The 27,554-nt window shown below is 52.5% G+C and overlaps 1 protein-coding gene across 1 annotated transcript; it reads left to right on the top strand.

The window, feature by feature from the left end:
- The first annotated feature begins 827 nt into the window (after positions 1-827).
- Positions 828-26,203, top strand: IGFBP5 (insulin like growth factor binding protein 5). Its single transcript, XM_064451310.1, has 4 exons — positions 828-2,137; positions 20,737-20,963; positions 21,140-21,259; positions 21,649-26,203. The coding sequence occupies exons 1-4, from the start codon at positions 1,807-1,809 to the stop codon at positions 21,778-21,780; spliced, it is 810 nt and encodes a 269-aa protein (XP_064307380.1). The 5' UTR covers positions 828-1,806; the 3' UTR covers positions 21,781-26,203.
- The last annotated feature ends 1,351 nt before the right edge of the window (positions 26,204-27,554 follow it).

Below are 27,554 nucleotides of genomic sequence, written 5' to 3'. Positions count from 1 at the left end.
ACACAGTTCTTACAAGCAGCCCAGCCCTCCCTCCTGCTCACTGTCCGGCTGCATTAACCCTTGCTGTTTGGGGATGTCAGGGGCACACCCTGGCACTGGGCAAAGCCTCCCAGTGTTTCTACCCCTGGCCCAAGGGCAGAGGGGCAGGCAAGGAGAGCTGGGCACCCTGTGCACACAAAGGCTCCTTCCCAGACCAGGGCAAGCAAGAGTGGCTCCCTGGTGCGCATCCAGCTGTCTCCCTGCTGCGCTCACCTTTGGAGCTGATGGGAAGGTGTGTGCACCAGCTCCCCCCTCCCTGAGGGTCCCCAGCCCACCAGCTGCCCAGGCAGTGGATGGGGGTCCCTGCCCTACCAGCACAGGGCACAGTGTGCAGGATCAGGCCCTGCTAACACAATCCCCCTCTTTCCTCCCCAAACTCAGAGCCCTGATCTCTCCCTCCCAGACTCCCTGCAGCCCAGGCTGCCGTGCAACCCATATGCAATCCCTTTTCTCCATTTTTTTTGCTTAAACCGTGGAGATCTGAGCTTCCCCCCCCGGCCCCCCCCCCCCCCCCACCGCCCCCCGATTCCCCTTCCCCCTCCTCCTCCTCCCCTTGTCTCGCCTCATAATATTATCCTTGATCACTGCCCGGGGTTTGAAGCCCAGAAGTCAGAAGCTGCGCACCCCACCCCCACCGGCTCGAGTGTGCACTGATAGGGCCCTCGCTGCTGGCACCTAGTCAAGCTGAGGTGTCATTGGGATCTCAAATTGCAGCTAGGGGCTGGCAGGCAGCCAGAGGCAGTCTATTTAAAAGACAGCCTGTTCTGCAGTATTCAGTCTCTTTAGAAACTTCTCCAGGGGAAAAGTGTTGGGAGATCTACAAAGTGGATTTTTTTTTCCCTCTATTTTCTTTTTTTTTTTCCCCTTCCCCGTTTTTTACTGCTCCTCTGCAGACTTTGCAACAAAACACTCCAACTTTGCAGAAAACTTTTTCTTTTTTTTTTTTTTTTGCCTTTTTTTGGCTTCTTTTCCGCTTTTTTTTTTTTTTTTTGCCTTTGCAAATCTTGGAAGAGGAAAGCAGGAGGGTTGAACAGAGCCGATCGAAACACAACCTTGCTTCATACCAAGCTTCCCAGCAGCTCGCTGCGTCGGGAGAGACTTTCTCCTCCTGCAGAAGAAGAGAGAGGGAAGGGGAGCTTTGCGTCCCCTCTTCCTTCTCCTGCGGTTTTTCCCCCCCTCTTGACTGCTTTGATGCATTAATAGCAGGACACTGGTTTTCAAGGAACTCCGCTCCCTTCCCAACCTGCCTCCTCCCAGCCCTTTGGGAAGACTTGAGAGTGTGTGTGTGTGCGTGCGAGTGTGTGAAATCGCCGTCCCACCTCCCCAAACCCCCCTGCTCCCCCACGCCTCCCCCTGCAACCTGTAGGCTGTGCAACCCCTGCAGGCTTTTCTCTCTTTCCCCCCTTCTTCCCTCCCCCTCTTTTTGCGCTCCCGCAGACCGCGGTGCGAATCCCCCCTCTCGAGGCGAGAAAAAGCTGAAAGAGGGAGAAAAAGGGAAAGAAAAAAAAAAAGACAAAGCAAACCTAGACGCCCCCCCGCTCCCACCGCCAAAAGAAAAGCAGGAGGGTCGCGCACCCCGAGAAAAAACCCCGGAGTGGGGCGCCTGCAAGAGGGGCTGCGCTCCCCGACCCTTTTCTTTTTTGCAATTTTTTAATTTTTTTTAATTTTTTTGCCCCCCGAAGGGGCAAGCGGAAGGCAAGCGCCGCCCGCCGCCCGCCCCCCGCCGGCGGCAGCCCCCGCGCCCCGACCCGCAGCATCCCCGCCGCGATGCTGCTGCGGCTCCTGGTGCTGCTGGGCGCCTGCCCGGGGCTGTCGCGCTGCCTGGGCTCCTTCGTGCAGTGCGAGCCCTGCGACGGCAAGGCGCTGTCGCTCTGCCCGCCGCCGCCGCTGGGCTGCGAGCTGGTGAAGGAGCCGGGCTGCGGCTGCTGCCTCACCTGCGCCCTGCCCGCCGGCCAGCCCTGCGGCGTCTACACCGAGCGCTGCGCCCGCGGGCTGCGCTGCCTCCCGCGCCAGGGCGAGGAGAAGCCGCTGCACGCCCTGCTCCACGGCACCGCCGTCTGCCTCAGCGAGAAGAGCTACCGCGAGCAAGCCAAGGCCGGTGAGTGACCCCCGCTTCTCCCATCCCCGTCTTTCCCGGATGCTTTGCCGCCTTGCCGGCTCCCTTCCCATCTTTCCCCCTGCGTTTTCCAGCCCACCACCATCATCCCGGCTGCTTTCCCCCCTCTTTCCGGGTGCTTTTCCATGCCCCTCCGCTTGCTTTTCCGCCTTTCCGGCTCTCTTTCCATCTTTCCGCTCGCTTTTCTACTCCCTCCCACTGGCTACTCTTCCCTGCCCTCCCCCCCCCCCCCCCCCCCCAACCTCTTCGACTGCTTTCCCACCCTTCCGGCTGCTTTTCTATCTTCCCAGGTGCTCTTCCATGCCCCCCGCTTGCTTTTCTGCCTTCCCGGCTACTTTTCCATCTTTCCGTCTGCCTTTCCATCCCCACCCTCCCCAGCTGCTCTTCCACCCCCCTCCCTGTGTGCTTTTCTGCCTTCCCGGCTGCTCTTCCATTCCCTTCCACCACCACCAGCTGCTTTTCCATCTTTCTGGCTGCTTTTACATCTTTCTGCCTGATTTTTATCTCACACACACATATACACACTCCCTCTGCTTTTCCATCTTTCCATTTCCCCATTCCTTCTCCTCCCCACCTCCTCCACCAGCAGCTTTCCCAAGCCCCTTGGTTGCTTTTCTTCTTTTCCAGCTTCTTCCCCACCACCACCACTTCCGCTACCTGCTCTGCCATCCCCCTATTGCTTTTCCACCTTTCCAGCTACTTTTTCATCTTTCCAGCTGCTCTTACACACACACACCCCAGATGCTTTTCCATCTTTCTGGCTAATCTTCCATCCCCCCCCAGGATGCTTTTCCATCTTTGCGGGTACCCTTCCATCCCCCTCGCTGTTCTTCCATGCCCCCTGCTGCTGTTCCCATCCTTCTTTCCATCCATGCCCTGGTCGAACCTCCTGTTGCATCATCTCACAGCCTCCCCCCCCCCACCGCCCCCTTCCATCATCACCTCTGGGTTGTTCCATCCCCAATGGAAAGCTTTTCTGCCGTCACCTCCCAGATGCACCCTCTTAGTCACAGCTGCATCCCGGTCCTTCCCCAGTTGCATCTTTTACGTCTTCCCTTCATCCCTCTCTTCACCCTCTCCCTGATCCCTTTGCCTCACCATATCCTCCACGTTGCTCTGGGGCCTGAGCTGGCCTCTGCTCCTTGGGATACAGGGGCGGGCAGGGCACCTCCTTGCAACCATCTGCCCCATCCCCAAAGTCCTCAGCCCCCCCCAGGTTTGTTGCTCAGCCTCTGGCTTTCTCCTCCTGATCATTGCAGCCTGCTCCTCCTGGCTGCCCACTGCTGGACGTCTTTGTTGGACAATGGGTTTTAGCCCAGGGAGGTGCAGGTGCATTAGGGACAGGGAATCTTTGAAAACAAAAAATAATGATGCTGTTGCTAACAATCAGAAGGAATAGGTTAAAAGCAAGCATGAAGGCTGGCGTGGAAGCAGCAGTGCAAAGCCAAGCTTCTGAAATGTTTGCACCTTGCACGTGACAAAAGCACGAAAGAAAGCGCTCCTTCAGTTTGGCACGCATTAAACTTCCATTTCTGGATTCTGTAGCTGATGCAAGGACACTTTCCCTATATGCTTCGAAATACTCTGTATTTCTGTCACAGCGTGAAAGGGAGGCAGGGAGGATGTCTGCACATCCAGGGGACCAGGGAACCACTTGGCAAAAAAAAAAACCCAGAAGCAAGCCCCCCACTTTTTGTTGGTCCATGAAAAAGTCGTTTGTGCTGGTTAGCAAGCTTCTGCTTATACCCACGCAATGGGAATCCATTTGTCCTTTCTAGCACCTAATAAATCTTGATGATTTTATTATTTTTCCCCTTTGCTGCTTGCAGGCAGTGGTTTGTGTTGCTACGCTCCATCCTTCAGAGCAAAACCAGATTTTGTGTGCATAACTTCCTCCCTCCCTCAAATGACAACAAATGTCAAAACTCCCTTAAAATCAGCCAGAAACAGCAAAGCTGAGCTTGATTTTCTGAAGGGGAGCTGGAAGGTGCAAGGCCTGGGAGGGGATCTGCACAGGGAGTGGAGGGTGAAGCCAGGAGCTGCGTTCCTGCTGTGGAGCCCAGGAAGCCGGGCAATAACCCGCTGGCAGCAGAGCTATGCGAAGTATCCCGGAGCGCGTCATCCCCGGTGTTTATTTACTCTGTGCGTGTGTGTGCATGGCTGGGGGCAGGCAGTGTGGTCGGGAAGGCAAAGCTATGCAGCCAAAATGCGGCAGCGGCTGGGAGAGTGGGGCCGAGGGTGACCCATGCAGACCGAAGGCACCCAAAAAAGCCTTGGTGCTTGGCTCCTAGCGTGAATCTCCTTTCGTTCCACCTGCCTTGCCCTTCCCAAGGAAATTGGGTCTTTGGCAGGTGCTTTGCATGAAAACTTTGGCCAGTACCCTCATAATACCTCTGCTTTTGGTTTTCTTGGGATGAGGAACACGCGTTGAATGAACAAGGAGAGGGACAGGAAAGAAGTTGCAGGTTTGTTGCAAAACCAACCCCTTGGCACTACCTGCACTTCCAGTTTGGACTCCCCAAGCGCCGCAGGGGGCTCTTTTTGGCGGGTTTTGTTCACAGCCAGGAGATGAGCCTGGATTGGAGAGGCTGCTGCAGGAAGCCGCGGGAGACTGGCAGGCTCCTCTTGAGATTTGCGCGATTGCAAAAAAGAAATAAAAAATAAATCAGGAATTCCTGAGGATGGGAGAGGGAAAAAACTCTCTTGGCATTTGACTGGTAGCGTGTGAGAACAAAGTATATTTTCATAGGCGTGTTTCTAAGCAACAGGGCAAGGAAAGAAATGAAGTTTGACTTGAACTTTCTGGCCTCTGCCAGTTTGGCCAGCAGTGAAGGGACTGTGTACTGGGGAAGCTGGCCTGGCCCTCCGATCTATCAACGACCAAAATTGGCCCTGAGCTGCAAACCGCCGAGAAAGAATCAGCACTCTGCAAAATAAACTGTGTGACAGCAGCAAGGACTAGATCAAACTGCATTTCTATCTATTTCTGCTCTTGTGCTGGCGGAGTTTAAAGTCGCAGATGCTTTCCTCCTTATATTCGAGGTGGAAACATTACAAGCGGTATTGCAAGAGCCCGAGCCTGGGAGGCTGGGCTTGGCTCTCCTGTAGACCAGATGTCTTGCCTGGGAACAAGATGCTCCCAGGTACCGTGCCTCGGTTTCCTCATCTGTAAGCTGGGCACAGCAGTACTGAGAAACACTGGAGCTGCTGGGCAGGATGTGCTCCTGGTTTGCTGAGAGGTCGGAAATGAAAGCAAGTGTGGGATTAAAGAGCTTTGGTAAGGCTCATTTTAAGTAGGCGGATGTGTAGGTACTGACAGGATGGTCCCTGCAGTCCTTCCTGGCACAACAGTCAGATACCATCCTTTACTGAAAGCCAAACATCACGGCTGTAATTGACTGTTCCTGGTAAAAAACCATGAATGGGCTTCATTTATGGCAGAGGCTGCAGGATTCTGGGTTTTCTCTGTTTTGTTTAGGTTTCTTTTGAAATACACCACGTCTTTCCATTTTTCTCCCCTGCGCTCCCGCCAGACTTCCTCCTGCTGAGACAGCAAGGTCAGGCCAAGCACTGGGGAGCGGAGGGCACAGATTGGAGCCTGCTGTCCTAAAAAGGCTTGTGGAAAAACAAAGGTTGTCAAATATTTCCTTCGCCTCTCTCAGTCCTGCTCTCTTTCTAGAAAGCAAGCAAGGCTTGGCAAGTTTCCTCACGAAACCGTGAGCCAACGATAACCAGGAGGGGAAAGGGGGGGTGGAGAATTAGCCCTAAGAAAATCATCTTTGCTGCGTCAGCTGGAAGTAGGCAGAGGAGGAGTGCTGCTGAGCCCAAGTTTCCTGCAGCTCATGTTCGGTGCAGTCCTTTATCCCTCCTCGGCATATTCCCTCCACCCCATTTCTCCTTCCCGTTCAGGAATGAGGGGCGTCAGGGGCGAGTGATGGGACGCAATGGGGCAGGTGGGCAGCCCCGCTCCAAGGTCCAGGGTGAGGGTGAGGGTTAGGGCAGGGGTCGTGGGAGCGGGGCGCTTGGGACGCGCTGGCTTGTGAACATGTGTCGCTCGGGGAGGGACCCGGCTGGTGCTGAGCGGCAGGTCCTTTGTGCAAAGCAGCTCTCGAACTGTCAAGGCAAAAGCTAGTAGCAACAGGCCTGCAAACGCTCGGATCCGAAACAGGAAAATCTCCATTTTTCTTTTGATCTGAAGTTTCAACAACAATAACAATATTTAAAAAAAAAAAAAAAAAGGGTGAAATCCATCAGGTGCCAGCAAGAGAGCTGGGTTTCTGCAGTGTGTGTGTTCAGGGGAGGGAGGGATGGGGTGGTTCAAACAGGAAAGGAGGGGCCTTGGCTGGAAAGATTTTTCGGCAGCCTGGTTCCTACAGAAGGAGCGAGAATATTGAGTAGTTGATACAAACGAAATTCCTGCTGGGTGCCAGCAGAGTTCACCGGAGAAAAGACGTGGCTCTGTGCGTGCGTGTGTGCGCGCGTGCATGCGTGAGTGATAGGGCTGGTCTGGAGTGCTGTGAACGGACGGAGCCCCTCCAGAGCCTGTACTGCTGCCATGGAGAATGGGCTGGCCTTAAATGGGAGCCTCTGCAAACTTGAGGGATGCTGGAGGAAGGCTGTGTGCCTCCTCATGTCATTTAAGCACCAGCATCCTGTGCCCAGATGACTGTCGCAGCTTTGGCATGTTGGTGGCACGAGCACAGTCGTGTGCGACTGGAAGCATTTGCATGACTGAGGGGTGAGGTGTCCCGTCAGGCTCCGAAGATAGGGGTAGGAGAGCTTGGGATAGCCCCTGGTTTCTTTTGGTTGCATAGTTTGGCACACATATGTCAGGGCTGCCGGGGAGGAAGGAGAGGAGGAGAAGCAGCGAGCGGGCACTGCCTCGCACGCAGTGCGGTGCTCTGCTTCCTCCTAACGTCTGCTGGAAGTTTTACCCATGCTGGGTTGAAAGGCAGCACAGATGTAGGAGCAGCTGGGGGAGCTGTTATAGCGGTGGCAGTTCCCAGTGCTCTTCACCCAAACTGGAAAGCCTGGGAGCAGTCTGGGAAGCGGGGCAGGAACCTCAGCCCTTCCAAGGCTTGTCCTCCTCTGCTGAGAGGGGCAAGCCACTAAGAACAGTTGCAGCTCATTTCACCTGTGCTAAGTCACAGGGGAGATAAAAGGGCCCACAGCACAGCAAATCCTGCCTACCTTTTTACCAAGCACTTAGTAGTGCAAATTCAAGGTCAGACATAAATAAAAGCCAAATTTGGCTGGAACACACCTGCCCCTCGATGTGGGCTGCAGAGCAGCGGGATTAATACGCACAAGGAAAATATGCATGTGAGCATATGCACACATGTACCCATGTTCACACGCCCACGCATGCCTGCACAAACATCTAATGTGTGCAAACACACACACGGAGCATTTTTGGCTCTGGGGGCAGAATGGTTTCCAGGCAACACACAGAGACCTCTCCTAGATGCAGTGGTTCTGCTTATGACTGGCACATCAGTATTTTGCCATCAAGATCAGATATTGGCATACAGACCAGCCTACCCTGTCCTCCCACTGAGGGCTGAGAAATGAGGTGCAGCAGGTGAGCATATCAAACAAGGGGAGGCAAGGAAGGAGAGAGAGGCAAGATATTCCTCCCAGCCAGCTGTGTGGATCTGAACTCAGCCCCTGTGCTTGGAGGTGGGTTGTATTGTCTGGATGGACTAAGTCTATGTTAGTTAAATACCCCAAGAGATATCCCAGTGAGGGTGCGGATAGGTTGTGACTTGCAGAGGGGCGGCTGATCCTCCCACTGCATGCCAGGGCTGGAGGACACGCTGGGGGGCAGTGGTGCCTGGTGGCATCGGTAGAGAAGATGGCATCAGGGGCACTGAGTGTGCTGGTACCCTGCAAACTTCTCTTTGCCTAGGCAGCAACTGACCTTTGGGAGACTGGGAAAGAACAACTGAATTGCGGAAAGATGGCAAATTTGCTGAAATGTGGCAAGCTGAGGGCAGGAGGTACAACCTCCAGCGTTGAGAAGGAGGAAGCAGCAGGATTTGAATGCATGGTGCATGCAGAGGTCAGACATGATCCAAAGAGTCTGCCCTGGGTGAACTCACTGGCAGCCAGCATAATAACCGTGTAGTCATTTGTAAGGAGATTTTTTGCAGGTAAAAAGATAGATATTATCTGTTTATCCTCAGGACAGGTGTAGGCAAAAGCATGAGGAGGCTATGCTGGCAAGGAGAGGGAACCCTGGCCTGTGTGCTGCTATCCTCCAAGACCTGGACCCCCAAGGTCCATTTAGCAAGAGCCTCCATGCTGGGTCTCCCTGGGGCGATGTGCAGGGCTACCCATGGGTCTCAGAGTGGGGTGGCAGCTCTGCCAGCGCTCCTGGACCCTGGGGCTGCCTATCTGAGATCATTGAGCACAGGTCATGCTTGGTGCCTCTGCCCAACCAGGAAGGATCACATTGCGTCTGGTGATGAAGGAATGAAGTCCCTCACCCTCTCACCACTCAACCACCATGAAACAGTCTCTATTCCTTCAGCTGTGTAGCCAAGGCAGCTCTCAGCAAGATGTTGTTTTGGGGGTGGCTCTTTGACGCTAGTGATCTGAGGGGACCCCTCAGTGTTCATGCCAGTCCACAGCTCTCAGTTAATCCCAGCAGAAGCCAGAGTAATGTGTTTGCAGAAATTTGGGACTCCTGGGGAACGTAGGAAATTTGCTCCCAAGGAAGATGTTTCTCAGTATGTTTTGGTGGATATCCTTTCTGTTTATGATGTTTCCAGGACAAGTACGCTAATCCATGTCTTTTAACCATCAGCTTCTGGCTGGGAAATCACACCTGCCTTAAGCTATGCCCGCAGGAAGGTCCAAGCCTCCCTGGCTGGAGAGAGACTCTGGTCAACAGGCTAAACTTCGAGGAGGCATTTCAAATTTATGCCTGTGGAGTCAGTGGGTACTTATTGTGTGTGTCTGCATAAAGCCTATTGCCCTCATTCTCCAGACCCCTCTGATATTCCTATAGTTTTCCCCTGTGCCTCCACCATTTTGGTACTGCCTTTTTCAGAGAGAATGTGAAAATGGGGTGTCAATACCCCCCACAGCAAACTGGCACATCCTATTAGCCTGGCAGGGCTTGATCCTGCAAGATGCTGAGCACCTTCTCGCTAAGCCGAGAGCATCATAGGCTTTCAGGCACCTAATCCTCTTTGTGGGAGCCAGCTACCTCAGTCCTCAAAGGACTGCGAGGCCAAAGTGAAGATGCTGTTGGCTTCAGTAGGATTGGAAAGCTCTTAGCAGCTGCCTGCCTTGAGGGTTGTTATTGCAGTTTGGTTTGTTTGCTTGTTGGATGGACACAGCTGGCTCACTGATGGAGGTAACTGTTTTGTTGATGGAGATAACTGGTCTGATTGCTATTTAAGGGCAAGAAGGTAATCCTGACAGATAACTTAAGGAAAAGATCCCCTAGCTAAACAAGAGAGGGAACGTATCTTAAAGGTAACTTTGGGGGCAAAGTTGGCCAATAGTCATACTTCTTTTTGTAGAAAACCAGTAGAAATATTTTCTTTCTCTAAATTCAGATGGGATTCATCCTCGGAAGACAATTAAATCAACAGAGCCATTTATTATTCATGCTTAAGAAACCAGATGTTATGTCTAATCAGACTAATGATGAAAATCTAGTGATTAAATAAGCCAGTGAACAACTATGGAACATGGCTTTCACTTTTTGATTTAAAGGAGATGCTGGAAAAGAAAAAAAAGTTTTACTAGGGAGGGACTGCATGTCTTATACCTGTCCAGCAGTCAATTATGGTGCTGCCACAGCCACATATATGTCTTAATACATCTTAATAATGTCTAAACACAAAGCGACATACAGTCACTTTGCTTTCACTTGTGATTCCTGCTTTCCTGAAGAAATAGCAGAAATGGGTGAAATTTTACTGCATCATTTCATAACCATTTCAGTGTTCAGTTATTTGGTTTTGTAATAGCGGAGGTGGCTTGAGGTTGCAGGAGAAACAATGAAGTGCAACAGGGATTTTATCATTCCAGAAAGGCTCCGGACCTGTAGCAAAGGGTGATCAGTTGTCTCTCTTGGAGTTTTAGACCCCAGAATGGAGGTCTGCATCCTTTGCTCCATCAAGTGACCTGTGGTATTTTTTTAACATTGAAAAGCATCTTTGCATCATGTTGGACCAAAGGGAACTGGTTAGTGTATGCAATGGTACGGTGTGGGGAGGGAAATGGCCAGGAGAGGCAAGAGTCATCCATTAAGGTCAAGCTTGGACAAGTTTCTTCTTATCAGTACTGTCAGGGTGTGAACATCAAACTTCTGGTACTTTTTTGTGGTACTGCTTAGGTGGACTGGGAGATTAAATAATGGCCAGGCCTACTCCAGGAGAAGGCTTTATGAAAGGAGGAGCCATTAAGAAAGTAGAAGGGAGTCCTGAGAGGAGAGGTGGAAATCTCCTCACTTGGAGCTCATAAAAGTCAGGTCAGACGGTGCATGTGACAATCTGTCATCTGGTGTGGACACAGAGATGAGCAATGGATGACCTCACAGATTTTTTCCATCTGGTTTAAGGCAGAGCTGTGAAAGTCAGGCTGAAAGCCTAGAAATTAATCCAGGCTAGGCTGGAGGTTGTAGTCACAGCTGCATGCCTGAAATACTTGTGGTGTTGGACCAGTTCTGACACAGGTGCATCTCCAGACTCCACCTGATGTGCCTTCACCTCTCTCAGGCATGGGAAAAGGGTTTGACTTTCTTGGCTCTTCCAGTTACTGGCTGCTGTTGAGGCTGACAGAGACCCTCAATAACATAAGTGAGGATGGATCTTGTGATGGAGACCACCAGCCTCCAGTGGGAGCAGCATCTCCCAGATCCAGTTCCAGTAGGCCAGTTGTTAAAACCTTCTGCTTGGTATGAAACTAAATCATATTCAAAACCCTGACTAAAAGGCAAAAGCCACTTCCATCCATAAGTAGGCCAGAAAGCTTAGCATAAACTGTAGTAGCGACATCTGTGGTAGGACATCCTCCTCTCAGGATCATCTTCTTTAATACAGAGGTTTCCTCTTAATTGCACATTGTTCTCAGGGTAAAATGCTACAATATCCACAGTGATGTTCCAGCTTCTGATGGCCACCAGCAACACTTCCTCGTTATGGTTCTCTTTCTAAGGCCTTCTTAGCACCTGGCTCTACTATGATTTGTCACGTTTGGGTTTCAGTGATCAAAATAGAGTCACTGTCCTGGCAGCATCCTGCTTTCAAGTCCAGGTTTCCTGACATCTTGTGTATATTGACACCTACCTTTTGGAGACAGGCCCCACATAGTCCAAGGGGGCAAAGCTACCTACTCTTTCTCCCTAGTGACATTTCCTCCACCACTGCTGTTGAGCTACCTCCATCCAAAAAAGTCCTCCTTGTCCCCTTATTTCTCATACAATAATGATAGCTGATGGATGCTATTAGGCTTCTCTTCCAATCTGTCACACCTCCTTCATTCCTAAAGACATACCTCGTGGCCAGATGAGCAGTTCACACCCTTTTGTTTTCATTCAGAAGACCTGAAAATATGATTGTTTTCTAGGAAGGGTTTTTCTGTCTTTGCCACAGATAAACCCCATGGAGAAACTGCTGGTAAACAGTTAAGCAATGCTTCTCAGGAGCTACTTTAGATTTTCCTCACTTTTACTGTCAGTTAGGTAGAGGCTGTCATGCAGTCTTCTTCCCTGACTTTCCTTCTTTGCTCTTTTCTGCTCTTAGTTCCTTGGCAGCCTGGTGGGTTTTTTGCCACCTTTATTACAACTGATGGAACCTGCAGCTAGGGTGGCTTTGTTGGAAAAGATGCAAGACTAAGAAAGACTGAATGATTTAATCTTTTCCAGGAAGGAAAAATATGTCTTGGTCACTATGATATTGAAAGATGATTTATTTAGATTTCTCTGGGTCATTCCTCAGTTTAACTCAGCTTTTTCTGCAGTTTCAGCATATGGAATGGTGAACATCTGTAGTCTCCAGATGATGTGAAGGAAATATGCTTTATCTTCCTATCATCAGTGCATCAGCAACAGGAGCTTCTTGATGTAAATCTAATCCTGAAATACTTCCTTCCCCTCCACTTGCCAGCTCAGTTCCCTGGAAGATAACTTTGTTCAGGAAATGTCAGGCTGATACAAGCAACTATTTAGAAACATAATGCCTGCAATTTTGCAAGATGGCGCACGTCGGAATAATTTACTTGTAATGGATGGATGCTTGTTCATCGTCTTACTGGAGGGAGAAACTCTGGAAAGTTTCGCAGCTCTTTTACTGGTTAGACATTCTGTATTCCCCCTTGCACCAAAAGAGTTGTTGCTGGGATCCCCAAGTCTCTGGCCACACTCCCTGTCTGCCACAGGCCCAGACCTTCACCTGAACTTCCTGTGTCCTATATATGCATTGCTAGCTCCCAAGCCTCTGCTGAGAACTGATCATAGCCAGATTTAGGAGCTCTCTGGAGGGAAGGAGACAGGTCAAAGACAACAGTGAGTCCTTGCTTGTATATCCCAGGTCAGAACCATCCCAGCTCTCCAGCTGATGCCCAAGCTTGGCTCTTCAGCACAGCATAGATGCTTGGAGCCTGCTGAACTAACAGCTAGCAACATCTAGGGGAGGAGCTTACATCATGGTGCTCCCCATCTCTAAACCTGCTTTTCTCCTTGCTCTAGAGAGTTGCTTCCAGGGAGTTTTATTTTGTGGCTGCAGCAAGGAAGGGCAGCTCAGGAAAGTATCATTTGGCACACAGCAATGCAGAGCCTTCCTTACGGTTTAAGTTCCCATAGCCGTACCTCTCTTACCTCCGCGGCACTTGCTGGCACTGCGGAGAAGTGGTGCTGACCCAGAGATCAGTTCCTACAGATAGGCCCTGTGCTTCCAGAGCAGATGAAAACACAAGCTGGTTCCTTTGAGAGTTCCTCTCCCACACGCTGAGCTGCATTTCTCCCCCATCCAGCTCTGTATGATGACACCGAGGTCATCAGGATGATCATCTCCCTTTCCCATGAATCCTATGTGAACCTGGGGGCAGCCCAAGCACCTGATATTCATGCTCTGCAGGTGAGCCCTGGCTGATGCAGCAGAATCTGCATCCACAGGTTTCTGCTGAGGAGACACAAATCTCCTGAGAAAGAGCTGGTCTTCCTGGCTAGTTCAGCAAAGCCCAAACAATAACATTAAAAAAACCCAGCCACAGTATAGCACATCCCTCTGCCATCTATCCCCACTCTCTGAGGCTTTCCAGTTATTCCTGAGCTGTCCCCAAGCATGACACTGGGCCTTGGCTTAATAAAATGAAGATAAATCTTAACCTAGATTTGAGTCCTTCCCATCCCCTGGTTGCATTTCCATCTCTTCTCTGAGCTTGGTCCCACTGATCCTTATCCTTCTCTTTAAATGTGTCTCTGTGGGGCAAGAGTGATGTCCCAGCAACTTTCACCGTGCTGTCACAGGGATTTAAGGTACTGGGATACCCCAGAGCTCTCTTCCAAAAGCTTGTGTGTCTTTTGGGCAGTGGACTATTTGGACTCTGATCATATGTCTTTGGTAGCGGACCGGCCATGGTGGGGCAAAGTGCGTGTTTTTGTGGGTGCTCCACGATGCTTTGACTGCTAAAGACTTCCTTCCGTGCTCTGCAGATCACAAAGGTGATATGCTGCCTTTGGAAGCCATTGAGGTACCTAATTCCCAGTGAAGGAAATAGGGTCTGTGTTTTCTTACTACTGCTCCTGTGCCTGTAAAACAGTTTGGCACTGCCACTCATGAGAGCTGCACCACAGGCTACAAGGGAATCTGCACTGAAGAGGTGGTGGGATTTATCTTTCTTAACTTCAGACCTTTGGAGGCCTAAGTGAGACCATTGGAGTCACAGGAAGAGAAAGTGGAGCCTCCTGAGATATGTTGCTCCACCCTAAAATCAACACCCAAGCCAAATGATGGGGCTGGTCACAATTTGGAGGGTGCAGCATCTCTGCAATGATTTAGACGTGGAGTTGAGACATCCAGCAAAGCTCCAACACCTCTCTGTTAGTGGACAGGCGTTATTTGACACAGGCCTGTTGCGCTTTGCTGTGACTTGGGGGAGGTGGGGTGACAGTCCAAGCTGGGCTGCTATTTTTCTGTCCTTGGTGTGTAGTGTCTCCTCCCAGTCTCTCATCTCCTGCAAGCATCACCAGTATGCTCCCTCACCAGTCCCCACCAGGCTGGCCGCACTGCCTGCTGTAGAGTCACCACCAAAGCACAAAAGTTCGTCGAAAGTCCAAGGCACATTGCAGCTGGCTCTGCAGCAGCCAACGCCCTGGGCTAGCAGAGGGACTGGCCAGAGCCTACATCCCCGGCCCTGGCTGCTCCTCCTCTGGTGGGTGCCAGACGGCCTCGGGCTGGGCGGCCGCCTGAGATCACTGGCTGACTTCATTGGGGCGGTGGTCTGGAGCAGTGACCCCAGCCCCAGGCATCGTGCCTGAGCAGGCTCTGCTGCCCACCCCTGCAGGGCTGTGATGAGGGGCTGGGGGTTGCTCACCACCGCATTAGGGGGTTGTGTCTGCAATAGGAACATAAATGAGCTGTTTTTCACTAGGGCGGTGAAAGCTCCCTTCTGTCTGTGCTGATCCCGGCAGCCTCCAGGGAGCTCAGGAATGCTTTTGCTCAGTTGTGCTCCCCAGCTGCCAAAGGGCGCGAGATGAGATGACCGTCCTCACTCTGCATCCCTTCTCTGCCTGCATTATCCCTTCCGTGCCTGCATTTTGGGAGTGCAAACACAGAAGCCATCCCTGTGTGCTGACCAGGAGGGAGGGATTTTTTTTTTTCCCTGTCATGGTCACAGGTGCAAGTCCAGGCTGGGGAGGAACCTGCCTGCCCATCCCAGGAGGTTTCAGCGTAAGTCAGGCACGTCTCCCCCTCTGGAGTGGGGACAAATGGGGAGGGCAGCTGGAGGAAATGTACAACGGAGGCTTTTACCAGCCAGGGACCCGAGCACAGATGTCCTGTGTAAGACCCAATATGAAGAAAAATAGGTACATCTCTAACGTGATTTGCAAGTGCAAAAGCTGTTTTCAGGGACAGCACCAGTGTTCCTCCTCTCCCAGCCACTGGGAGCCAGCAACTGCTTTGCATTGCCCAGCAAGAACCAGTACCATAAAGGATGGGGGAGGAAGGAGAAATGGGAGGATCCCATCCCTCTGGTAGGTACAGGGAAGAAGACAAACATTGATTTCAGCAGTCATTGCCTCTGCCTGCATGTGCGTGTAAAGTCCAGCAGAAAGACGTAAGAAGCTGGCGTGGGCCTGGGCAGATAATGAAGCCGCCGTAGATAGGAGTCTGCAGCTGTTTGTGCTGGGGAGCTGTTGTTATGGGTGAAGCTTGGAGGGAGTGTACAGATCTGGCTCTGATTAGTGCTTTGGGGTCCCAATCGATGGGAACTGCAGAAAAATCCCTCCCTCTTTCCCCCAGCCTCTCCTGTAAATTTTTTCCCTTCTCTATCGCCAGTGTTTGCTGCCTAGGTGTCTGATCCCAAAATGTTGTCCCTCCTGCCAGGAAGAAAGTCAGGGTGTCAGAGATCACCCAGCTAGGCTTGGAAAATGCCGCGTTGTTGTAAGCAGCAATGGGACAGAAACTGGGGTGTGTAAAGATTGCTGCCACCAGGGCCCAAAATCAATAGGAGCCCATTGTCAAAGCAGGGTGGGGGATCATTTGTGAAGTCCTGTAGCTAAGGATATTTCTTTCATGGGAACACTGGAAGGTGGCTCTTCATCCTGGGGTTAATCCTCCTCCGGTGGAGAGCAGAGACATTGTGCACTGCTGCACCGTGCTGTATAGTGGGCAACGCTCACTGCTCTCTCAGCAGTGATGTTTTGGCCCTGGGTAATATAGTCCTTAATTTCCATCTTGCAGTGAGCACCTCTGAACAGAGGTCGCCAAGTTTGGGGTCAAAGGAAGGACTGGGCAACTTCTCAAGGTGACATTTGCTGTCGTTCCTATGCCAGAGGTTTAACTGAGATCCCCATTAAGTCTTTCTCCAACACCTTCCTGCTTACGTGGTGTATTATGCTAATGCTCATGCTGTAAATAATGATAGTAATCAAGAGGACTGTTTAGCAAGGTTGTGCTATGGTTGTGCTTGTCCTTAGGGGCATGTCGCTTTTTTGGGGGTGTCTGAACAGGACAGCAAGTCCTCTAGCAGTGCACTGTGGATGTAAGGAGCACGGATCATTAGCAGCAGTGGTCAATAGATGCTTTTCCTACCTTCCTGCCAGAAACTGATGAAAATGTGTTACGAAAATTCAAGCCTCCTAACCATTTGGAACAAGCTTCCTGCTTCTCTCTGTAATGTCAGCAAGCAGGGAGGTGGTGTTCCCACACACCCCACACCCACATGTGTATACACACCCACACCCTCCCCCCCCCGTGGGGACCTCACACATGTCTGGAGGCCAGAAGCACCCCGGCTGGGTTTTGGCCTAGGTGCAGGAAGGCGCACAGGCTGCTCTGGGTGATGTCTGTCACGGGCAGCAGGCAGCTGGACAGGAGCAATTTGCAGCTTCTCCGAAACTGTGCTTGGTATTTTGCTACTGTGTCCCTTCTGCAGGGGCAGGGGGAAAGGGTTGGAAATGCCTCCTGCTAGGCAGCTCCCTCCGGCCAGCCTGGAGCAGGGAGAGGGCACTAAGCTCTCAGCCCTAGGGCAGAGGACAGCCCATGCTCTGCTGTGGCTGTATTCTGCTTCCCAGGGCTTATGGGAGCCTGCATGAATTAGGACATCAACACACAGGTCTTCTGGCCTGACTTCTGTCAGGAGCATCTCCAGATGCTCACCCCTCTTTCCCAGGGTCTTCAATGGACACCACAGCATTAGACTGGCCATGAAGCCATTGGATGGCTCTGAGTTTAGTTCAGTCTCCCGCCTAGGCTGTAGGATCAACATCCCCTTGAGATGGCTACAGCCCAGGTCTTGCCTCCAGGCTAGTCAGGCATCCTCGACTTGGCCAGCAATGTCATTCTTCTGTGTGGCCAGTGAGCCTGGGACCTCTGCTGAAAGGTCACCTTCCTCCTGAGGAGTGGGGAAGAAGGATGGAGATGTTAGAGCCACTCACCTCCTGCTTCCCACTGTCCCCCAGCTGACAGTAGACAGCTACTACACGGTGAGTAGGGCCTTCCTGCCTATGCCTTGTGCCCATAGTTGAAATAAGGAGATGTAGCATGCTCTTCTTCTGCAAACAGCTACCTGCCTGAAACCCAGTCACTGGGTTGGCAAGGCAGATGGGAGTAGGAGGGAAGGGGCTGTGCAGCCGGCCAGATCCTGACAGTGAGGGAGAAGGAACTCCAGCCTCCTTCCTGAGTCTCAGACAGGCACAATTAAGGCTCATTCAGGGAAATTGGGCATTGCTTCTGCTTGGGTCTCCTTGGGAGCAGGGGTGCAGTGGTGACTGCTGCCTGCCATGAAACAGCCCCAGGGAGGCAGATGGAAGTTAATGAATGAGCTGGTGCGTGAGGCTGGGCAGGCAGGTGCAGGGACTCTGGAGATGCTGATGTGGGTGTCTGGTCCCAGCTGCAGCAGGCGGCTGCAGGTTGATGTGGATGAGCCAGCCAGGAGGCAAAATGGGGGGCCTGCATGGGTGCTCTGCCTTTCTTGCATTGGCACCAGGAATGACCACCACCAGCTGCCCAGACCTTGTCAGGAGTTTGTGTGTCAGAGACCTCTGCCCTTCAGTTTGTCAAAATTGTCAGGTTGGTATCAAATTAGGGAACAGGTAGTTGAGTGCATGAGCAGGGACTGCTTCAGCTTTGTTGCTGAAGGAAATTAGGCTATGAAAAACACCAGAGGGTGGAGGAAAGGGATCCCTTCAAGGCATCCATGGGGCTTTCACTGGGAAATAAAGACCCAAACTGGACACCACTGCTGAGCAGCAGATGGAGGAGTCCCAACACAGCCATCCCTTGTCATATTGCTACTTGAGCAGGGACCCGTGCATGCCAGGGAGGGCAAAGGGGGTCAGCTCCAGGTGCTTTTTCAACCCTGCAGCCAGCAGTGGAGTTAGGCTGGGAGCTGGGCAGCTGTCAGTGAACACCAGCTCTCAGGTCCCTCTGCAGAGCACTGGGCTGCTATGACTCCCATCTCCCCTTGCGAAAAGGGCCCCATGTTAGTCCCCAGCTCCCATCCCGCTCTGGCTGGCTGGCAGCTTGCAGAAAGCAGAGAAATAAGGTGTTTGCAGAGGCTGAAGCTGCTGACCGTATGAGCAGGCTGAGCCGCTGCAAACACCCATTGCACTGCGAGTACCAGGGACTGGACACCCCGTTCTGTTTTTCTGACTGAATCCTTGGTGCCTTGTCCTATTTGTTTGTTATTTTAGGTTTGCCCAGGTAGCTGTGTCTCTGATATTTGTTATTGCAGAGGTAATGAGCTGTGCCCCTCTTGCGTTATTGTAGGGTTGCCTGCGCCAGTGTGAATCCTCCCCTCTGCTTAATTACCGTAGGGCAGCCGAGGGAGATGCCCTGGCTCTGCCATGTTCGGCCCTGGCAGTCAGTGCCAGTGGGGATTCCTGGGACAGATCACAGCGTGTTTCATTGCTGTGGAAAGGGCTTAGTCACTGCAGATGTCTCTGGTCTCCTTTCAGACCTCGGATTGCCGCAACATCTTTGTGGCAAAGTATATTCTTCTACTGCACCTTGTACAGTGTCATTTCCTGGGGGACAAGGTCACACCCAATTTAATCAATTTCTTCCCTGTCCCTTGTCTGTCATCCCCTTATAATAGAGGAACCCCATCCTGTGGGGGCCTTTGAGTCCTGCAGCAAGAAAAAAACCCCAAACATACGAGCATCATGTGGCAAAATAGCAAGAGAATCCCATCCTGCAGATATGTGCGAGTCCTTGGGATAGTCCATGGGGTTATTTACATTGCTCTGGGCAGTTAGGAGGGCGCTGAGCCTGGGATGCTGTCCCAGCTCTGTTCTTGTGGAAAGAGAAAAAAATGCTGCTGCTTTAATAAATAAGTGGCTGTGGAAAACTTTCCAGTTTTGCTGGGGGAGGGCGGGTCTGCCTTGGCAAGGAGGGAGGGGAGGCTGGCAGCCGTGGCAGGCTTGGGTGCCCAGCGACCAGCCTGTCCCCTCGGCCGCCTCCAAGGCCACCCCGCCGGGGCCGCGCGTGGCAGGCCGGTGCTGCCATCTGCCGCTGAGCAGCGCCTCCGTGCCCCCGCGCCGGGCGGCCCTCCCTGGGCCCTGCTGGGGCCGAGCCATCCTTCTTCCCCCGGGGGTGCGCCTGGGCTCCAGGGAGCAGCTGGGCTGCAGGGAGAATCCTGTTTGCCTTGCTGAGGGGGGCGGTTTATCCACTTTTATTTTGATACCGAGCCTTTCTCTTTTCTCCCAGCAGTGATGTTGCAAGGAGGGGCAAAATCGGTGCCCTGCGATCTTCACCATGGGGTTGCAGGCGGGGATGGGCTGGGTTCTCTGGCATCGAAGTCATGGGAGACAGAGTGCAGGGAGGGTTTTCAGCCACTGGCGCTTCTCCTTCCACCACAGTGGGTTTCCCTGTGCCTGCCTGCTGGCCTTGGCACAAACCTGGCATCAGTGCAGTGCTGGGAACCAGGGACTGGGAGACCAGGAGCCTCAGGAGCCTTAAACTCTGTTCAGATTTAGTCCAGAAATAACCCTTTTTCACTCCAGTGGCTGTACTAAATGTCACAAGTCATCTAAGTTTAGACTTTCACCAGCTCTCTCCTATATATAACCATTCAGGGCTCCTGACTGCATCCTGCCGGCACAGGTCACGCTGGGGCAATGCAGGGGGTGTATAGGAAGGCGACTGCCATGGGCAGACCCTAAACGTGCACCTCCCTTGCTCTCGGTACTATCGGTGGCAGCTACGGTCAGGCAGCACTGCTCGGCAGTGTTACCCTGGGCTTTGCCAGCTGCTCAGTGGGTGCCAGCGAATGGGAGCTGGTTCGGTCCTGTGAGCGTGGGGCTGCAGACTGAGGACCTTGGAGATCCCAGCACTTGTCGTCCGCATCTTTGGCATCATTGCTGAAGTGTCTGCCCAACCACGTGGTGGCTTTGCTGTGGGATTGACCTTGACTTCGGAGTTGTTTGGAGTTGTCTCATCTTTGAGTATCCCTGACTTTTACTCTTGCATCTGCAAAGAGGGGTGGGGTGTGAATTTGTCACAATCCTCTCACCATGGCTAAAGAGGGGCTTCTCTGCCACATTTTGTGTGTCATCTGGTCCTTTCTGGGTTTGGGGTAACCAGCCCACCAGTCCTTCTGCACTGACGCACTACAAACGATGGTGGCCTTGTATGTAGGAGCCCATCCTGACCCCTCCGTGCTCTCAGAAACCTTCCTGTCCTGAGCTTGGGGGTCACACAAAAGTCATGCCAAGTCCCACACAGTGGGGTAAAGCCAGAGCTGTAGGCAGCAGCTGGGAAGAAGATTTCTCTGGTCATTTGTTCCCATCCTGCCTGGTGCAAAGATGTCCTCTGGGGTTGGACAGGAGGCTCGCTGTGCAAAAGCAAGCCCCAGTCAGCTCATGGAGACCTGACAGTTTGGTACTCCCTCCCTTCCAGAACGGGAGTCCCGAGAGCATGAGGAACCAACCACATCAGAGATGACAGAGGAGACCTACCCACCAAAGTCCTACCGGCCCAAGCATGGGCGCCTCTCCGAGCTCAAGGCTGAGGCCCTGAAGAAGGACCGCCGGAAGAAGCTGACCCTGGCCAAGTTCGTGGGCATGGCAGAGAACACGGCGCACCCCCGTGTCGTCATCCCTGAGCTCCGGCAAGAGTTTGAGCTGGTGGGTGCCTTTGCCTTCCCTTTGTGGAGCGCCCATAGGCAGGGGGTGTGGGAGGGCTTTGCCTCTCTTGGGAGTGGGTGCCAGTGGCAGGGGATGGGGGACCTGGGGCCATTTGCATCTGTAGGCTTGCTGCAGGGTGCTCTCCTTCTCATGCTCCATCTTCTCCCTGCTTGCAGGGCCCCTGCCGCAGGCACATGGAGGCTTCCCTGCAGGAGCTCAAGAGCAGCCAGCGGATGGTCCCCCGTGCTGTCCACCTCCCCAACTGCGACCGAAAAGGCTTCTACAAGAGGAAGCAGGTAAGAAAGAGCCCCACAGAGGGATGCTTCCTACCCAGGGAGGGTCTGCTGCCCTGGAAAGAATAGAGGTTCTGCTGAGCTGGTGGGGGTGTTGCTGTGAGCATCTGCAGGCACAGTTGGTGGTGGGTGGCCTTGCTGATGGCTGCAAGTGCCATCTGGCCTGAGGCAAGCATCCTGAAGGAGCTGGTGTGGGAGGAGGAAAAGTCAGAGAACACTGGGCATAGATGGGCATGTGCTGGAAGCAGAGAGCAGGAGCTGGGTTCTACCCATGGAGTTGCATCGCTGGGGTGAAAAGGGCAAAGCGCAGGGCTGATCCTGATCCCAGTGTGACAGAGCTACACAGTGTCTGATGGCAAGCTCCTGATCTCTGCCCTTGGGTGTCTCCCCAGTGCAAGCCCTCCCGAGGCCGGAAGCGTGGGTTGTGTTGGTGCGTGGACAAATATGGCATGAAGCTGCCAGGGACTGACTACCTGAGTGGAGACCTGCAGTGCCACGCGTTCGACAGCAGCAACGTGGAGTGAATTTGCATCCCCTCCCTCTGCCCCATCACTACCTACCCAGGCTCCCTTCCACCCGCCCCTCTGCACCTCCCCGCGCCCCGGGACTCCGATTCCTTTCATCTCATGTAAGAAGAAAAAAAGAAAGGAAAAGAAAAAAGAGAAAGGAAAGGAAAGAAAAGAAAAAAGAGAAAGGAAGAAAAAAGAAAAAAGAGAAAGGGAAATAGAGAAATAAAGGAAAAAAGGAAAAGAAAGGAAAAACAAAAGAAAGAAAGGAAAAGGAAAGAAAGGAAAAAAGAAAAGAAAAGAAAAGAAAAGAAAAGAAAAGAAAAGAAAAGAAAAGAAAAGAAAAGAAAAGAAAAGAAAAGAAAAGAAAAGAAAAGAAAAGAAAAGAAAAGAAAAGAAAAGAAAAGAAAAGAAAAGAAAAGAAAAGAAAAGAAAAGAAAAGAAAAGAAAAGAAAAGAAAAAGAGGAAAAAACCCTGAAGAAACTGAGGACTCGGAATCTACAGCAGCCTCTTGACAACAAGGATTCAGCAAGGAAAGGACAGAGCCAGAGACAAACCAGCCCCGGCCGCTCCGCCATCCTGCGCCTCTCCCCGACGCCACCTGTGCCCCCCTGCTGCAAGCAGAGGCCACCCCAGTGTAGGAAGCTCTCCGAGTTGGTGATTTTCCAGTACGGGTTTCGGGTGGGTTCTTTTTTTGGGGGTTGGGTTTTTTTTTTTTTGGGTTAGCCAGCCATTTTCTAAAGGGTCTCGAGAGAAAACTTTGTGGCCACCAGTGTTCCCTCTCCTCGCTGCAGTCCTCTGGAGTCTCCTCCCCACATTGCTGGGACTCACTTGAGTTGATTTGATTTGTCTTCAGTCTCAAACAACCACCCTGGATCCAGGCAGATTTTGATACGTCGGGAGAGGGAGTGGGACTGCTGGCTTCGTGTCTGGAGATGAGCCGGGGAGGGGAACACAGCTCCTGCAACAGCATGACTACCCCCCACCCCCACCCCCCCAAAATATTTGTGGACTTCAAAAAGAAATAATCCAAAAAGGAAAGATATCCTTCTCCATCCAGTTCCTCTCAAATGGGAGGTCAGAAGTCTTTTTTGGACAAGCAGGACTCTGACTGTTGTCCATCCAAGTGTGGAACCGTTTGTTGCCTGCGTGCGTGTGCATGTGTGTGAGCGTATGTGTGCACGGACGTGGCTTTTCCTCCTTGAAAAACTTCACCGTGAAACCTGCAATCTGGAGGGCTTAACTGTAAGGAGGGGGAGAGATGCTGCCCCTTCCTAAAAAATAATAATGACCTGCCAGACTAAGCACAGGAGCAGAGATATGGAGGAGCATCAGTGCCTGTGGGATCAGGGCCCTGCTGACGCCAAGGGCTGCATCCAAGCCGATGCCAGAGATACTCCATCGCTGTCCAGACTGAAGCATCCCTACATCGGTACAGGAGGATTGGGGCCAAAACATTTCACCACCCTTTGCTGCCATGAGGAGAAACAACTATGGAGTTTGGGGTTTTGGTTTTGTTTTTTTTTTTTCTTCATAGCCAAAAAAGTGGTTTGCTCCAGGGGAAAAAAAAACCAAACCTACACTTTGTTTTGTCTTGGATTTTTGTTAAGGCTGGTTTATAGCCTTCCCCATGGGTAGGAGAATGCTGGTCTCCATCTTTTTACATTGAGTATACTGTTCACGTTGCCACGGCTGATTCCTGCCATCCTGCAGTAAGATCCTGTGACGGGCCCTCACCTTTAACCTGGGATCCAGCTCTTTGTTGAGTGACAGCAGCCACCATGCTGCGGAGACCCACTGACTCAGGCATGCTGGACAGCTCTCAGTTGCCTTCCTGGCTTTTGTTGTTTTTAATTTTTACATTCAATTTTGGGACTGTTGCCTCTCATTTCCCCATGACAAGGGTCTCCAGGATGTTGGTGCTCAGAGGAGAACCTGCAGTGAAGGGAAGGAAGGAAAGGAAAGTGAGCCGTGGGGTCTGGGTGCTGCAGTCCCAGTGGGCAGACACACACCCACCAGGGACCACATCCCACAGATGCAGCTGGAGGTGGCAGCCAGCACTGCCCAAAGGACACGGCTGATCTCGGGGAAGGTTTCTGCACCCCAAAGCCCCTTTGAGCATGATGGAGCTGGGCAGGGAGGAAAGGGGGTCCACAGCACCACTGGGTCCCCACCAGTGGGGACTAGACAAGAGGGATTCAACAGCAAGAGGCTCTGGCAGAGGCTCTTCTCCATCATGGATTGGGCATCCTCATATCCTCGCATGGCATGGCATCACTCCCCTGAGCACTCTGCAGGCCCCCCCCACCAGGACACTTGCCCCAGTTGAGGGCAGGACTGGACACCCCACAGTTATTTCCCCTGGAGTTATGGTGGGGATGAGTTTCGCTGATGGACTTCCATTGAGACCTGGTGATGCATGTTTGGAGCCGGGGGCGAGGTGTCCTCCCTTGCCAAAAAGAAGGGGGTGCCACCAAATGCACATCTGTCCCCCAAAAAAACCCTGCAGGAGCAGGGTGACCCCTGCATTACTGGAGGGGAGGACAATGGATGTTGGGGCCAAGGGAGGGACCCCTCTGGGGTCTGCAGGGCTGATGGAGCAGGGTCAGTTTGACAAGGGTGGGGGGTTAATGGTACGGTGAAGTTGGGGTGAAGAGTGGGGTAAAGAAGGCAGGTGGAGGAGAAGCCTGTGCGAACCCCAAGGGCCACAGGTCACCATTGTCACCACTGTCTCCCATCTTCTCCGCTCACCGATCCCTGTGCAAAACCTCCCAACTCTTATAGGCCAGTACCACCTTCCCCAGGACCCTTCCCTCCTTCTCTCTCCACCTTTCTTGCTTTTTTGTTTGTTTGTTTGTTCGTTTTGTTGTTTGATTTCCCAAAACTTGAAAGCCTTTGGCTGCAGAGAAAGGAGACATGCTGCTGGGGTGGAATGGGAGCAGGCAGAGAAACAGCAGCTCCCCACAGACCTTGTCTTTTGGGGCTGATGCTTTTGCAGGGTGAGGGTCAGCTCACAGGGAATGCAGCCCAACTGGGGGCCTGGTAGCGGTCTCATGATGTAGCTACCACAGTGACACTGGGAGGGGGACACACGGTGCTTCCCTGACCTCCCCTTACAAAGTGAGTCTTAGCCATGGCCCCTAGAGCCCAGCATACCAAAATCAGTCCCACACAGCCTCCTTCCCACATCCAGCGCTGGGACGGCACCACCTGTCCTGTCCCCACCAACCTGGGGGGAGGAGGATTTGAGGATGAGGCTGCACCACCTTGCCCCACCCCAAGCCACCTCAGCTTCCAGGATGGCACGGAGCAACCCCCTGGCCACCCGATCCCTCGAGGCTCCCCAACAGGACGAGGCTGTTCACAGGCTGCACTAATATTTAGGACTGGGGTTGGGCTGGAGGTGAAAGCGGCTTCAGGAGGGGTTGGCAGTGACGAGGTGCTTTCATTCTCAGCACTCAGCAGCACCCCTTTGCATTTGGGGTGGAAAGACCTAAAGGGGCAGATTTGGGAGCTGGGGCGGGGGGGGCGAGGCACACAGGGAGATGCTGGCAATTTGTGCATTGGGGAAGGTGCGAGGCTTGGGGGTCTCCAGCCACAGTGTTTGCACCGAGCCCGCGCCGGTACCCGGGATGCTGGCTGGGAAGGAGAGGACAAGAATGGCGCAGGGGTCAGGGCAGCCCTTCCGCCACATCTACCCCGGGGAGCGGCGCCCAGCGGCTGGGCTACCCCTTGTCTGTACTGCAGTGGACTTCGAAAACCACTAGTACAAGAGCATTTTGCACTATTTCTCCGCTCTCTCTCCCCCCCTTCTCTTTTTCTCCCCCTTCCCCATGAAAACTTTCTTTTTTCTGTTGGGGTTTTTGTTGTTGTTGTTTTTTTCCCAAACGGAGCATTGTATATTTAAGGACCGACAGGTCACCTTGCTTCCAGACCGCTGTCCTGGCCCTGGCTAGGAGCCCTGCCTACTGTGCCCCCCTCCCCAGCCCCACCAGTCCCCTGCCACTGCCACCAGGACAGACGTCACCGCGCACGTTACCCACCATTGTAACACAGTTGTTAAAACACACCAGATTCCGAGTTTCCTGCCTGGTTTTTAATCTTTAAGCAATACTCACTACACATTTTACGGTAGCTTTTTATAGCTTTACATACATACGGTAGCTCTGTTTTGTTTTGTTTTTGTTGTTTTTTTTTTCCAGTAAACAAGAAATACTCATAATCTTACTGGTGGGAAAAAAAAAGCAGTTTGTGAAAAACTGACAATGGAAGAAGAGCTTAATGCTCTGTTTAGCATTTTGTACTTAAAAAAAATCTCACATTTTATTAAAAAGTGAAGATTGCTGTATACTATTTATTCAACTTATAATTTATGTTACTCTTTGATCTTTGTCTTTTCTCATGACAAAGCATTTATTTAATAAAGTTATGCATTCAGTTAGCTTGTGCCTGACCCTCATGGAGTGTCTGTGTGCCCAGGCCCACCAGCTAGCTGCTCCAGCCCCAAGCATCCCACGGCTGGCCACGCTGTGCACCTCAGGAGCTCAGCCAGCTCCACAGGGGTGCTGGGGGAGGTACAGGGCACAGGGTAACGTGGTGGCAATGGTTTAGGAGAACTTTTGATACTGGAGCAATCTGCTAAGTCAGTGGTAAAATGGCAAGTTTGAGTTTAGAGCATTCTTAAAGCGGAGCTGCCCTAGGGTTTTTAGCAATTTAGTTGCATGGATGTGGCAGTGGGGCACAGCACCCACATTCACATGGGTTATAGGGTGAGAGGGCCTGGCTGCTGGTGATGCTGAGCCCCCAGCTGCTATGTACAAACTGGGCCCCACAGTTTGGAATCTGATGTGGTATTTGAGACTCGGGCTTCTCTGGGCTCAGTGTGGGCAGATTTGGGCCCCAGGATCCCAGTGTGCAGGACCATCCATATGCCATCCCTGGGGCAGCCCAGCCCAGCCAGGCTGTGGTCCTCAGACACCTTGTGGTAGCGCTCAGTGGCTCTTCCTACTGAACCATGTCCTCCCCAGTGCCGGATCTGACCCCCCCTCCACCCACGCAGCCATCACCCTTCATCCTCCTGTACACCCCCTCACCTCCCTCCTGTGCCCCCCAGCCCCTCTGTCTGCCCAGCTGCCAGCATCACCCCATGTGCCCAGAGCAGGGTGGGAGGCAAAATCATCCCCTTTGGCCCCCACTGGGGACGGTGGGTTGCCAGGGAGGCAAGGCTGCTGCCTTCATCCACACGGGCACTGAAAATGCGCTTTCCACCTGAGAAGATAGTGCTCTTCCTCACCGTCCCCAGCTAGTGGGCTAGTAAATTGTATTCTTACCCACAAGCTATAGCTATAGCTGTACATAGATACAGCCATACAGCCTTACTCTCACTTCTATTAAATATTATTTATATTATATATAATATTTATGCTATACTAAAACTGTAGTTTGCCAGTGTAGTTTTGTGTGTGTACACCAGAGCTACTGGGGTTTCAGCTGGTACCCCATGTGCAGTTGGCCCGGTCCTGATGCCTGGCTGCGTACCTGATTACCCAGAGTACAGGAGGCACAAAGGTGGCCCAGAAGAAACCCCAGAGCCAGGATCCAAGCAGTGACACCCATCACACACGCACACACACACAGAGCCTTCAAGGTTGTGTTGCAACCCTGGGGAAACCTAACGAAAACTGCTCCATCTCTGCCCCTCCGTGAGGAGCCTGGCTGGCTGCAAGCCCCCTTTGCCGGGCTGAGGGCTCCTGTCCTCGTCAGGCTCTTGACTCAGGTGCAAAGGCCACCTC

This window comes from Phalacrocorax carbo, chromosome 5, assembly GCF_963921805.1.
Source record: "Phalacrocorax carbo chromosome 5, bPhaCar2.1, whole genome shotgun sequence".
Taxonomy (NCBI): domain Eukaryota; kingdom Metazoa; phylum Chordata; class Aves; order Suliformes; family Phalacrocoracidae; genus Phalacrocorax; species Phalacrocorax carbo.
Note: the sequence above shows the minus strand (reverse complement) of the source record. Positions and strands in the feature narration are given on the sequence as shown.

Bases quoted from the DNA above. Each gene is read 5' to 3' on its own strand.
- IGFBP5 (XM_064451310.1), top strand. From the start codon at position 1,807: ATGCTGCTGCGGCTCCTGGTGCTGCTGGGCGCCTGCCCGGGGCTGTCG. The intron at 2,138-20,736 runs GTGAGTGACCCC...CCTCCCTTCCAG, and splicing joins CCGCGAGCAAGCCAAGGCCG to AACGGGAGTCCCGAGAGCAT. The intron at 20,964-21,139 runs GTGGGTGCCTTT...CCCTGCTTGCAG, and splicing joins TCCGGCAAGAGTTTGAGCTG to GGCCCCTGCCGCAGGCACAT.